Below are 11,972 nucleotides of genomic sequence, written 5' to 3'. Positions count from 1 at the left end.
TTGCTGGTGTTGGTTTTGGTGTAGGAGAGGGGTTATTTGTTTTTGTTGTTGCTGGTGTTGGTTTTGGTGTAGGAGAGGGGTTATTTGTTGTTGCTATTGCTGGTGTTGGTTTTGGTGTAGGAGAGGGGTTATTTGTTGTTGCTGTTGCTGTTGCTGTTGCTGGTGTTGGTTTTGGTGTAGGAGAGGGGTTATTTGCTTCCTCTCTTGCTACAGAGTCTCCTATGTCCCACACCAAGCTGAGACTGAGAGATAGGCAAATGTATGCATGGCTTGTAATTTAATATTTCCTATATAATGGGCATTATGATTGAAAAGTCTGCAAACTTTTCAGTTTGAAGTAGTTTATAATTTAGTTTTTGTTGTTTTGTTTTGTTTGAGACCGTTTTTCACTGTGTAGTCAAGGATGGTCTTGAATCCCTGATCATCTGGTCTCTGTTTCCCAAGTGCTGGAATCACAGATGTGAAACTACTAAACCTGTTTTTTGTTTTTGTTGTTACTGTTGCTATTGTTTGGGGGTTTTTGTTTTGGTTTGGTTTGGTTTTTTTGAGAACTTGGGGGCTTTGTTTTGTTTTAGGTTTATTTGTTCTTTGAGAGAGGATTTTATGTAGCCCAAGGTAGCCTCCAACTGAAAGCAACCCTCCCGTCTCAACCTTCCAAGTGATAGGATTATAGCTGTATATCATGACACTGCCTTTCTTGAATTCTTATTGGTTAAATCCCTATTGTCTATATCATGCCATATAATTTATATTTTGAAATTACAGAGTTGGGAGTAAAGCTTTGATTGAGCATGCTTAAGATCCTGGGTTCAATTCCCCAGCATCACAGTAACATTTAACAGCAAAATGTGCTTGCTTTAAAGTATATTAGGGGGAAATTCCAGCACTAAAGATTCAAAATGGGGCAGGAAATTATAGAATGTTTTCCTAGCACTAATGGAACTCGGAGTTTGATCCCCAGAGCCACATAAACTTGGCACAGTGGCACAAGCTTTTAATTCTAGAGACAAGAGGATCAGATCAGAAGTTCAAGGTCAAGATCTTCCTTGGTAACAAGAGTTCAGGAGCACCCTGAGATACTTGAGACCTTGTCTCAAAACGGGCGGAGGGGCGTGAATACAGCACTCAGCCGCAAGTGTAGGATAAAGCATTCTGTTAAAGAAAAACATTAGCAATGCGAATGTGACCAGAAATTATGGGAATTCAGAAAACAATGGCTTCATATTGTTTAGCACTTTCTTCTAATATCATAAGCACTTTTCTCCTCTAACTCTGAGACAGAGCTCAAACTGACTTGCTTTCAAATGCCAAATTTCTTCAGTGCTCTTTGCTTCCAACAAAACTCCCCCCGCCAACCCCTCACACACACACACACACACACACATACACACCGTAGCTGGAGTAGAGCTCAGCATTGAGCACTCGCCCGCCACACACACATGGTCCTGAGCACTCGCCACACACACATGGTCCTGGGTTCCAAGCTTAGCTTCAAATAGCAAGTATGTGAATACATTTAAAAGGTATCCCATTGATAATGTGATAGGTTACTGTGCTCTCTTCTAATAACTTTCTACCTGCTGTTCATATGTGACACTATTTTAATCAATGTACAGAGAAAGGTGGCAAAAACCTAACTCTTTACAGCACCGCTTATCTCATCAATGGAACTGTGCTTTGGACTATAGATTTTGAAACTGCATTCACCAATAAATTGTTTTCATATCTAGGTCTGCTGGCACAGGTCTACAATCAGAACTACTTGAGAAGCTAAGGCAGGAGAAGTTAAGTTTCAGACTAGTCTCGACTACAGAGAGTTCAAGGCTGGCCTGGACAATTGAGTGAGACATGTCTCAAGGTGAGAAGAGGGCTGGAATGGAGCTGGAGAGGTACAGTGTTTGCCTACCATTAGTTGAGGGCAACATAAACAAACTGAATTTTGTTTTCTCATGCCAGCTTGAACTAGGTTTTTGTCACTTTTAACAACAAAAACAAAAAACAATCACGGTTAAATTTTCCCCAAATGGGAATTCATAAAAGAACTGCCTCACTTCATTTACCCCTCTGTCTTTACACTTAAGATAGTCTCTAGCCCAGAGAAGAGACTTAAAAACCAAAAAACAGCTTTGCTTCATCCGAGGATACCCTCTCAAATTAGTTCTATCCAACCAGTAGTATTTAATATGTAATACTTTTTAATGTGTATCCAAGTCTCCCTTTCTAATGTTGAGATTATTTTACTTGTACTTTTAAAAGCAGAGATAACATCTAAAAGCCATTACTAAATGTTCTATTTAAGTCATAGTTTAAGTCTCAGTAAAAGCTGGAGGAACTGGTATGGGCCTGTAATCCCAGCACTTGAAAAGCCCAGGAAGGAAGATTCTGGGGTCAGACTGGACCATGCGGAGGGTCCGAGCCAACCTGCACAACACCATGAGGTTGTCTCAAAACTGGGATGTTTGCTGGCAGCTGAGTGGGTCAGCAGCTTGTTGGACTCAGTCGTACTGGCAAGTGTGGCCTAGGACAACTTATCGTTAGCAACTCTACGGTTAGTTTTACTAACTATTCTTTCAATGCTTATCTCTTAGACACACACACACTACACAAACAAATAAATAAAACTTTAAAAAAATAAAGTGCAGGAGAGCATCAAGGGCTCTGTTGACTATAACAGAGTCTTCAGGGCTACAACAGAGAGGAGGTGTGACTACAAGGCAAGACAAAGAGAATTAAGGCCTAAGTATAACAACAACAAAAAAATATTTTTCAGAAAAAAAATAATTCACATATCTATGAACTGTCTCATTTTATTTACCACTTTGTCTTTATACAGAAAGAATGTGTGTAATAGACATTACTTCCCAAGGCAAGAAGTGTTTTAAACAAACTCTCTCTATAAAAGTAGATGTATCTGCTATGACCCTGCACAGCTACTTTCAGTGTGAACACTGTGGTCTCTGAAGAAAGATAATTAAGGACATGAGTTACTGGCAGTATCACATGCACACTCAGGTTAAAAAAAAAAAAAAAAAAAAAAAGGGCTAGAGCTATAACTAAGACAGTGATATAGTCCTGTCTACCAAGCTATCACGTGGGACATCCTAGAGTCAACCCTAGTAGCATCAAACAAACAGAAATAAAAAAGTCAACAGCTAAGAAGCACACAAAGACAACATCATTAGTCATAAGGAAAATACAAATGAAAGCAAGATAAAAGATCCCTGCTCCCATTTGGCAAGAACAGGAAAAACTGGAATCCTTTTATGTTGCTGGTAGAAACATTTTGGTAGTTTTTTTAAAAGCTGTATCACATATACCATATATGGCCAAGTCACTTTATCTCTATAACACAAACAAAAGCAGGAAAAAGATATTCATGTGAAAACTAGTGCAAGAGTACTCTGCTGCACTCACAATAGCCACACAGAAACACTTTCTCCAGAATGCTGAGTAGATAAACAAACTGTGGCATGTGCAAACACATGTTACACTACTCAGCCATAAAAGAAGAGCTGCCAGTGTCCAATCTCCAGCTGCATGCCTCATCCCAGGAAGGCAATGAGTACAGCCCAACACCAATGATAAACTTACTTAAGACATTCTGAGATACTTTTGTGTAACTTGGTCCTATAGTTCTCAAGCTTGACCTTTGTAGATGACAATGAGGTATTGCAATATCAAAAGGCTGGGCACACACCTGACAGATGAAACCTGAAAATATGTGAAATGAAAGCAGACATAAAGACCACATGTATGATTTCATTCATGTGAAATGTACACAGGAAGCAAATCCAAAATTGAACACAGACTTGTGGCTGCCGAAGGCTGAGACAAAAGGCTGTTAGTAGAACCGGTCTTCTTTTAGAAGTGATGAAATGTTCTACAACTGGATTAGTGGTACGAGGTGTGTGATTTAGGAAAATACTAAAATCACTGAACTTCGATTCTAATTAGAGTGATCATACATTATGCGAATTCCCTGAGCTAAAACAAGCAAAACTCCTAACTGTCTATGCCTGGGCACAGCTAATAATTCACCTTAAAGTCAAAAAGTGCAAATTATGGCCTTTCTCCCAGTGACCTCAAGCCCCTCCCTCCCAGTATACCCATCTCTAAACTTTTTTCTTTCAAGGAAAAAAATTATTCATGTACTTTGTTTGTTTGTTTTGAGACAGTCTCACTGTATAGCCCTGGCTAGCTGGAAACTCACTATGTAGACTGAGCTGGCCTTCAACTCACTGAGATCTCCCTTCCTCTGTGTGAGATTAGGACTAAAGGTATATGTCACTATGACCAAACTAGCTATTCACATGCCTTCAGCCTAAATTATATTGTATCACACCCTTCTATTTTACTGAAGATTGTAACATTTCTGTATAAAGTCTATTCACTAAGCTGAAATATGCTTTGGATTTTCCTGCAAACCTTTTGGCCATGCTTAGGAACCACTTAACTATTTTGATTTTGCCTATCATAATCTATCCAAGACATGAAACAGGTGATCTTTCTTCTTTTCTATGGTTTTCCTTAAATGAATGTGCACATAATTTTTATTATGTAAGGGAAAGAATTTAATTTTTCAAGTTTTAAAAGATTCAAAATCTCATCTGACATTGGAAAATTTTTACTTAGTCTACAGAAAACTTACTGCATGCTCTTATTCAACTCTTTCATTAAATAATAATGAAAAGCTAAATAATCATCTCACCTCATCACCTCACAGAGAACAGGGCACAGGAGCCTGTGCCTGTGATCTCAGTATTTACGAAGCAGAAACAAGATGATCACTTGATCTCAGGCTTCTGACACGGACCTCAGCAACACAGCAAGAGCTCAACTTTTTGGGAGGGGTGTGTGTGTGTGTGTGTGTGAGAGAGAGAGAGAGAGACAGAGACAGAGACAGAAACAGAGACAGACAGACACAGGATCTGCTGTAGCCCAAGCTGACTTCAAACCCAGCAGGTAGCTAACTCCAAGCCCTCACCTAAATGCTGGAAAAGCCAGACACCACCATGCCTGGTACAAGAATCCATCTCTTTTAAAAAGATACCTAAACAGGGATAGATAGCTCTCTGCTTACAAGAACTTGCTGCTCTTCCAGAGGACCCAAGCTTGATTCCCAGCAGCCATGCAACCATGTAGGTGCCTCACAATCATTTATAACCCAATTCCCTGGGGGATCTGATGACTGTACCCTGAGGCACCTGTACTCAATATATTCACATACATACACACAGTATTAAAAATATTAAAAGTACTTTTAAAAAATTAAAATTAAAAAGGTACCTGATGGAGTCTGCTGTTTGCATGTGGTTTGTATGTATCCACATAAATTTCCTATGTAGGAAGCTGGGTCCCAGTGCAGTGTTGCGCTAGTGGCCTAGAAAGGAATAAATGATGGTCTCAAGGACTTTAGTCCTAGAGAGGACTGTTAATTTTTTTTTTAATTTTAAAAAGGAACTACCCCCTACCCCAGGGTCTGGCTTTCCTTCTCACCATGTGACTCCTTTACGTTCTCACTGTAATTCCACCTCCTAAGGTCACAGAGCCAGGCCCTTGATAATAGATGTTACTGCCATACTACTGGACCATTAAGACGTGAGTTAGGGCTGGAGAGATGGCTCAGTGGATAGGAGCACTGACTGCTCTTCCAAAAGTCCTGAGTTCAATTCCCAGCAACCACATAGTGACTCACAACCATCTGCAATGGGATCTGATGCCTTCTGGTGTGTCTGAAAAGAGTGACAGTGTACTCACATACATTAAATAAATAAATCTTAAAAAAAAATACTGTGAGCTAAATAAACTTCTTTTCTTTTTATATCACCAGTGTCCAGTATTTTGTTACCATTACAGAAAACATACTAATACAGAGTTCTCTGAACATGACAGGCAGTAAGCAGGCTCACTATTATGTATGCCCTTTCCAAACAGCTTCAATGTTCCTATTTAATAGATAGCAACAAGACTTTAGCACTACTGCCCTCAAAACTGATCCTATCACACCTAAAGGGACTCCTAGTAACTGATTAAATCAGAGATGTAAAGCTCTAAAGACCTAACGGTCACTCAGTTTTATTTATTTATTTATTTATTTATTTATTTATTTATTTTAATGTTAAGCTTTTGAAGCATTTGATTTTGAGTTTCCTTTCCGGGTTAGAGGTATTCAGAGTGTTTTACTGAGCACTGCTGTGGAAGGCGATGATAGCTTGAGGAAGGCAGACTGTCACGGCCACTAACTTAGGAATCTCACTTTCGGTTATCACTGGCATTTCAAAGGTCTGCACTGTTTCCAATTTCTCTGAGTAGCTTCAGTTTTCACTCGAGATAGCTGGACTATTAGAACAAATCAAACTTTTGGAACCAAAGGAATCAAAATCCTGGCTTATTAAAACTTTGTGATTTGGGGTAAGTTGGTTACATTTCAGTGTCCTTATTTTAAAATAAGAAAAAGATTTCTAGAAAAATCAATGCTACCCAAAACATCGTTTTGTCTCAAATATCATTCTAAATGCTTTTCCAACACTAATTACCTCACAAAGCAATGGTGTAAGACTACTGTGATCCCACAAAGAAAGCAATGTGTGGCGCAAACTCCTATGTGCTTAGTTTTGCTGTTGCTCCCTGTCTGAGGGCAGGTTGTCCTAGTGTAGCCTTGGCTGGCCTGGGAATCCCCTGTAGGCCAGGCTGGCCAAGGCTGCCTTCTGCCTCTTCAGCGCTGGGCCTACAGGTCTGCAGCACCACACCCTGCACAGACAGGTCTCTCATTGGTACTCCATACTCTCTTTGGTAACTTAAACAGGCTCTAGTTCTATATTTTGTTTTCTTTTGTTTTGTTCTGTTTTGCTTTTTTAAGAACGCTGACATCCCTCCATGCCTTTAACTAGATATTCATTAGGATCTCATCTTTTGTCACATGACTCTCTAAGTGTTGACTGCATTTTTAAGAAACAAATACATAGCCCAGTGGTGGTGGTGTGATTGTACATGCCTTTTTTTTTTTTTTTTTTTGGCTTTTCGAGACAGGGTTTCTCTGTGTAGCCCTGGCTGTCCTGGAACTCACTCTGTAGACCAGGCTGGCCTCGAACTCANCTCACTCTGTAGACCAGGCTGGCCTCGAACTCAGAAATCCGCCTGCCTCTGCCTTCCGAGTGCTGGGATTAAAGGCGTGCGCCACCTGCCCAGCTTGTACATGCCTTTACTTCCAGCACTAAGGAGACAAGAGGTGGGCTCTGAGCTGGAGGCCAGCCTGCTCTACAAAGTGAGTTCCAGGACAGCCAGAGCTACATAGAGAAACCCTGTCTTGAAAACAACAAAACAAAATGAAAAAAGGAGCAAATATATATAGGCTTTGTGGCCTAGCAGAGAGCCCTGAGTCCTGATGCTGGGCTGTGTGGCCTAGCAGAGAGCCCTGAGACCTGATGCTGGGCTGTGTGGCCTAGCAGAGAACCTCTGAGTCCTGATGCTGGGCTATGTGGCCTAGCAGAGAACCTCTGAGTCCTGATGCTGAAATGGGGAAAGCTGGGAGCCTTCAGGACTATGTTGTCCTGTCTGTGTGACTGCTAGTTGGCAATCCTGCTGCTGAGCCTCCCTGGTTGTACTTTATAGACACAGGACTAGAGTCACTATATATGTCACTCCCAACACAATCTACCTTTCTAATTCCATGCTAACTGCTACTCCTGTACAGTTCCAACACAGGTGCAGCTTCAAAAAAATTACACACACACACACACACACACACACACACGGAATGACCCTGTTTGAATGTTAACTGCCTGTCAGCCATAAGTGCTTAAGTCTTAAGTATATATATATATATATATATATATATATATATATATATACAGAGAGAGAGAGAGAGAGCAAAATATAACTAGCTGTTTTCATATATTTGTTCCTGCTTTATGTTCACTTAAAAAGGCAGAACACTGTATTTCTTCAGTAAAATAAAATAAAAGGCTAGGCATGGTGGTGTACTCAGGAGGCAGAAGACAGATCTCTTGAGTCTGAAGCCAGCTTGGTTTACATATTGCCTTCTCTCAAGAATGAAAGCCAGGGGCCAGTGAGATGGCTCAGCTGTTTAGAGAAAAGAAATTTGCTGCTGCCAAGCCTTCAGGCCTGAGATGGCTCCCAGGACTCACGAGGTGAAAGGAGAGAACAGACTCCCGTTCTGTCCCTTCCTCTACTGTGTGCACAGTGACATACATACATGCATATGCACCCCACACATAAAGAAACGTATATTACTCTACTGTGTGCACAGTGACATACATACCTGCACCCCACACATAAAGAAACGTAGTCATTTCTTTTTAGATAAGCAAAACAAAATTGCTCTGTCCCAAACATGGTAGCACTAGGAGGTGGAGTGCTGAGGGGTATAGCCTGAGACAGGTAAACTGCTGTGAGTTTAAGGCCAGCCTGGGCTACATGTACTCGAGGAGAGTGAGATCCAGTCTCAAAGCCAAATCATTTACATCTTACTGTGTTTATCACTCTTTAGCTCCTTTATGAAGGAACCTTCCTCTCCTCTCCTTACTTTCTTAAGGCAGTGATCCTTAATCCAGACAGAGACAGTAACACCTCCATGGATTAGTGCAAACAGCCTAGCTAGCAACACAAGTTTGTCCTACTACTCATTTTCCAAGAGAGTTCAAACTCTTCTTCGTTTTTGAAAGTTCAGGAAGGAAAAAAACAAAAAACTAAGAACTACTTCGTAAAGATACTGCTATGAAATGGCAATTATGGGAAATAAAATTTCATATATAACCTTTAGTGATTATTTTTCATCACCTCAACTCTGTCAAGATATTCCACTTATTTAAAAAAGAAAATACTCATGTTAAAAGCAATGTTCCAAACGATGAGATTACAAAAAACAATCAATGGGGCTAGAGAGATGGCTCACTGGGTAAGAACACTCGATGCTCTTCCAGAGGACACAGGTTCAGTGGCAGCTCTCAACCTTCTGCAACTCCTGTTCAGAGGACCTGATGCCCTCATCTGACCTCCGGGCATGAGTGTGGAGCATGGACACACAGGCAAGCAAAATATCCACACACAAATAAATCTTTTTTTTTTTTAAGGTGACCAAATATGACAGCTTCTGCTTTCTGATTAAGTTTTATTTGGCTACACATAAAATTTCAGTTTATCATTAAATAACTAGCGTAATATATTGTTTTGGGGGGCTAAAGAGATGTCTCAGCTGTTAAGAGCACTTGCTGCTCTTCCAGAGGATGTGAGTTCAGTTCCCAGCACCTACATGACCAGAAGGATTGCAGACTGAGTGGATCTAACCCCCTTTTCCAGCCTCCACAAGCACAAGGTACAAATTCTCTTACATGCAGACATGAAGGCAACACATTCATACACACTATATAAATAAACAAATCTTTAAAAATAAATGTCTTCAATCTTTGGAGATTGTTATTCCTGTCTCAAATAAAATACAGAATCACTCTACATACTAACTCCCTCCATCAACAAACGTTTCATGAATACTGTGTCAGGCAATAAATTTGATCCTATTGACTACGTAGATTAATTCTTAGATCACCTATTGTCTCAATCCATAAATACAAATGAGAACATCCTTTTATGTGTACGTCCACTAACTTGTATAGTGCCTAGATCTTAATGAAAACTCAATATTTAAATGAACTATGTAACGACACAAAAGACAAAGATGCAGCAGTTTCTCATTTGGAACAACCAGACCACCCAAATCAGAATAAGATTAGAATCTTTCACCGATGCCAAAAGAACAATAACAAAATAAAACTCCGGAACATACACCTTTCTAGTCACTTTCTAGTTACTTCTCACTTGGATAAGTAAGACAAATCTTTTATGCTACCAAACAAACAACAAAAAAAGGTGCTAAGTGAAGGCAAAAATGAGTGACATTCAAAGGCCTTTTAGGTAAGATGTTATGATATCTGACAGATTTATAAGCCAACAATTTTTTCCACTGACATTAGGTTCCTGGGAATTGTTACAGAATCAGTATTAAGAAACAGCAGGGGTCGGGCGAGGGGAGTGAGGACAGCTCTTGGAGAGCTTGCCTAGTTTTCAGAAGGCCTTGAATTCTATTTGTAATGCTTGGGAGAGACTTGGAGGGAATAGGAACCCAACGACATTTCACAGAGAAATGGGGAACAGAGAAAAAGGAGAGAATGCATGCTAAGCATTTTGACTTGGACTCAGTAGTCCGATCTACGAGTTGGCGCAATTGACAATACAGTCAGTCAGCCCACATAATTGGACGTGCACGTTTGGCTACTGTAATTCACATATGTCAGGGGTATTGTTCCTTTCTTGAAAGTTCCAAGCAAACATCCTGTCTGCTGTAGGCTTTTCTGGGTGCCGCTACCCTTCAGTTATCGCTGTTTTTTGCTTTGTTTTGTTTTGGTTTTTTTTTTAAAGAGGAACATCAACAAGTATTTAGGAGGGGCCTACAAAGAACTTTTCACCCCTAGCCGCAGCCCACGATCCTCCCACCGAAGGGCCGGAGAAGCACCGCCCAGCTGAGCCGCGCAGGGGCTTCGAGCCACGCCCGGATGCGCGGCGGCCAGGACCCGGCCGCCCAAGGGTGGAGACACAGGGTGCGGCTCGGCCTCACCTCCACCGCCTGGCCCAGCTCCAGGTCGAAGCCCACCACACACACGCAGTGTAGCCAGGCCGAGAAGCCGTCCCAGCGCAGCAGGCCCCGGCGGCCATCGTCCTCCTCCTCGTCCTCCAGCGCGACTCCCGCCGCCGCAAGGGCCGCCGCCTCGCGCCCCTCAGCCCCGGCCTCGTCCAACGACCCGCGGGAACCGGGCCCAAAGACCTCCGGGCCCGGCAAAGCCATCCGCCACCCCTTAGGCGCTCGAGCCGCCTCCGCCGCGGACCGCGCCGCAGAGCGCGCAGGCCTCCGCGCACGCGCACCGAGTGCTGCCGCAGCCGCTCCGGACTCCCTGAATGGGGCGCGGCCACGAGCCACGTGACCCTGGGAGCGGGGGTTCAATGTGTTTCCCTACAAGCCGCCGCTATCTCTGCTGCTCGCTCAGACTGGCCTACTGGTTTTACAGCTCTCTAAACTCAAACAGTGGCTCAGGAATCGTCATCTCGGCTCCACAACAATACAGCAATGAATTATTCTTGGAACGACACAGTTCATTATTGAAGTATTACTAAAACATAGTGGTTAACAGTAGTTTAATTAAACTTTTACTCTGTGCCAGTTGATATGCTAAGTTCAAATACACGTATTAACTCTTATTAAACATATCATTATGGTGGACACTATTGTTTGTTAAGTGTTGAGTAGGTCTTTTCTTTTTTAGCTGTGCCTTACATAGTCCCAACTGGCCTCTAGCTCATGGTACTCCTACCACAGCTACCCAAGATTCTGGGTTTAGTGGCATGGGCCACCACCTCTGGCTAATTTGTCTTCACAGATAAGGAAACTGAAGTTCGGAGAGGCTTCATGACTAGCCCAGCAAGTATAAGAACTCTAAGGCAAGCCTGTGTTCACTCCTGCAGTCCGCTGATAGAGATGTGTACTTTAACTCTCCGAATACCCTCCCTACCAAGGCAGCTCCCATCTTTATTGGTCTGGCGGACTCACTCAACTCTTACGCATATGCAGACTTTCTTGGAATCTCGGGTTGGTCAGTCACCTTTGGACCATGCTATCTGAGCACTGTTGGAAGGGCCTGGTTTCAAGCTACTTTGTTAAGAAGTCAAGACAGCTCTAGGCTGGGCACTCAAGAAACATCTGCCCTGGTGAATTGCTATTGATTATTGGCATAGTATGATATGACTAAGTAGGATTTTTTTTTTAGCACCTGTTTGGATTTATTCATCAAAAGTAATTAGAGCCGGGTGTGGTGGCACATGCCTTTAATCCCAGCACTCGGGAGGCAGAGGCAGGAGGATTTCTGAGTTCGAGGCCAGCCTGGTCTACAAAGTGAGTTCCAGGA

The 11,972-nt window shown here is 42.1% G+C and overlaps 1 protein-coding gene across 2 annotated transcripts in view; it reads right to left on the bottom strand.

The window, feature by feature from the left end:
* The window catches only part of Dennd6a (DENN domain containing 6A), a 53,962-nt gene extending 43,025 nt beyond the window's left edge, over positions 1-10,937 (bottom strand). The window contains exon 1 of one of the 2 annotated variants that reach the window (XM_021181499.1): positions 10,631-10,937. In XM_021181499.1, coding sequence (XP_021037158.1) covers positions 10,631-10,858 — 228 coding nt within the window. In that variant the 5' untranslated portion in view covers positions 10,859-10,937. Of the gene's footprint in view, positions 1-5,286; positions 5,660-10,630 lie in introns of those variants that run through there. The other variant, XM_029469006.1, reaches the window with a different exon arrangement.
* Between the last annotated feature and the right edge of the window lie 1,035 nt (positions 10,938-11,972).

The sequence above is a fragment of the Mus caroli genome, chromosome 14 (genome assembly GCF_900094665.2).
Source record: "Mus caroli chromosome 14, CAROLI_EIJ_v1.1, whole genome shotgun sequence".
In the NCBI taxonomy this organism is placed as follows: Eukaryota; Metazoa; Chordata; class Mammalia; order Rodentia; family Muridae; genus Mus; species Mus caroli.
The sequence above is the reverse complement of the archived record's forward strand: the minus strand, read 5'-3'. Positions and strand labels throughout refer to the sequence as shown.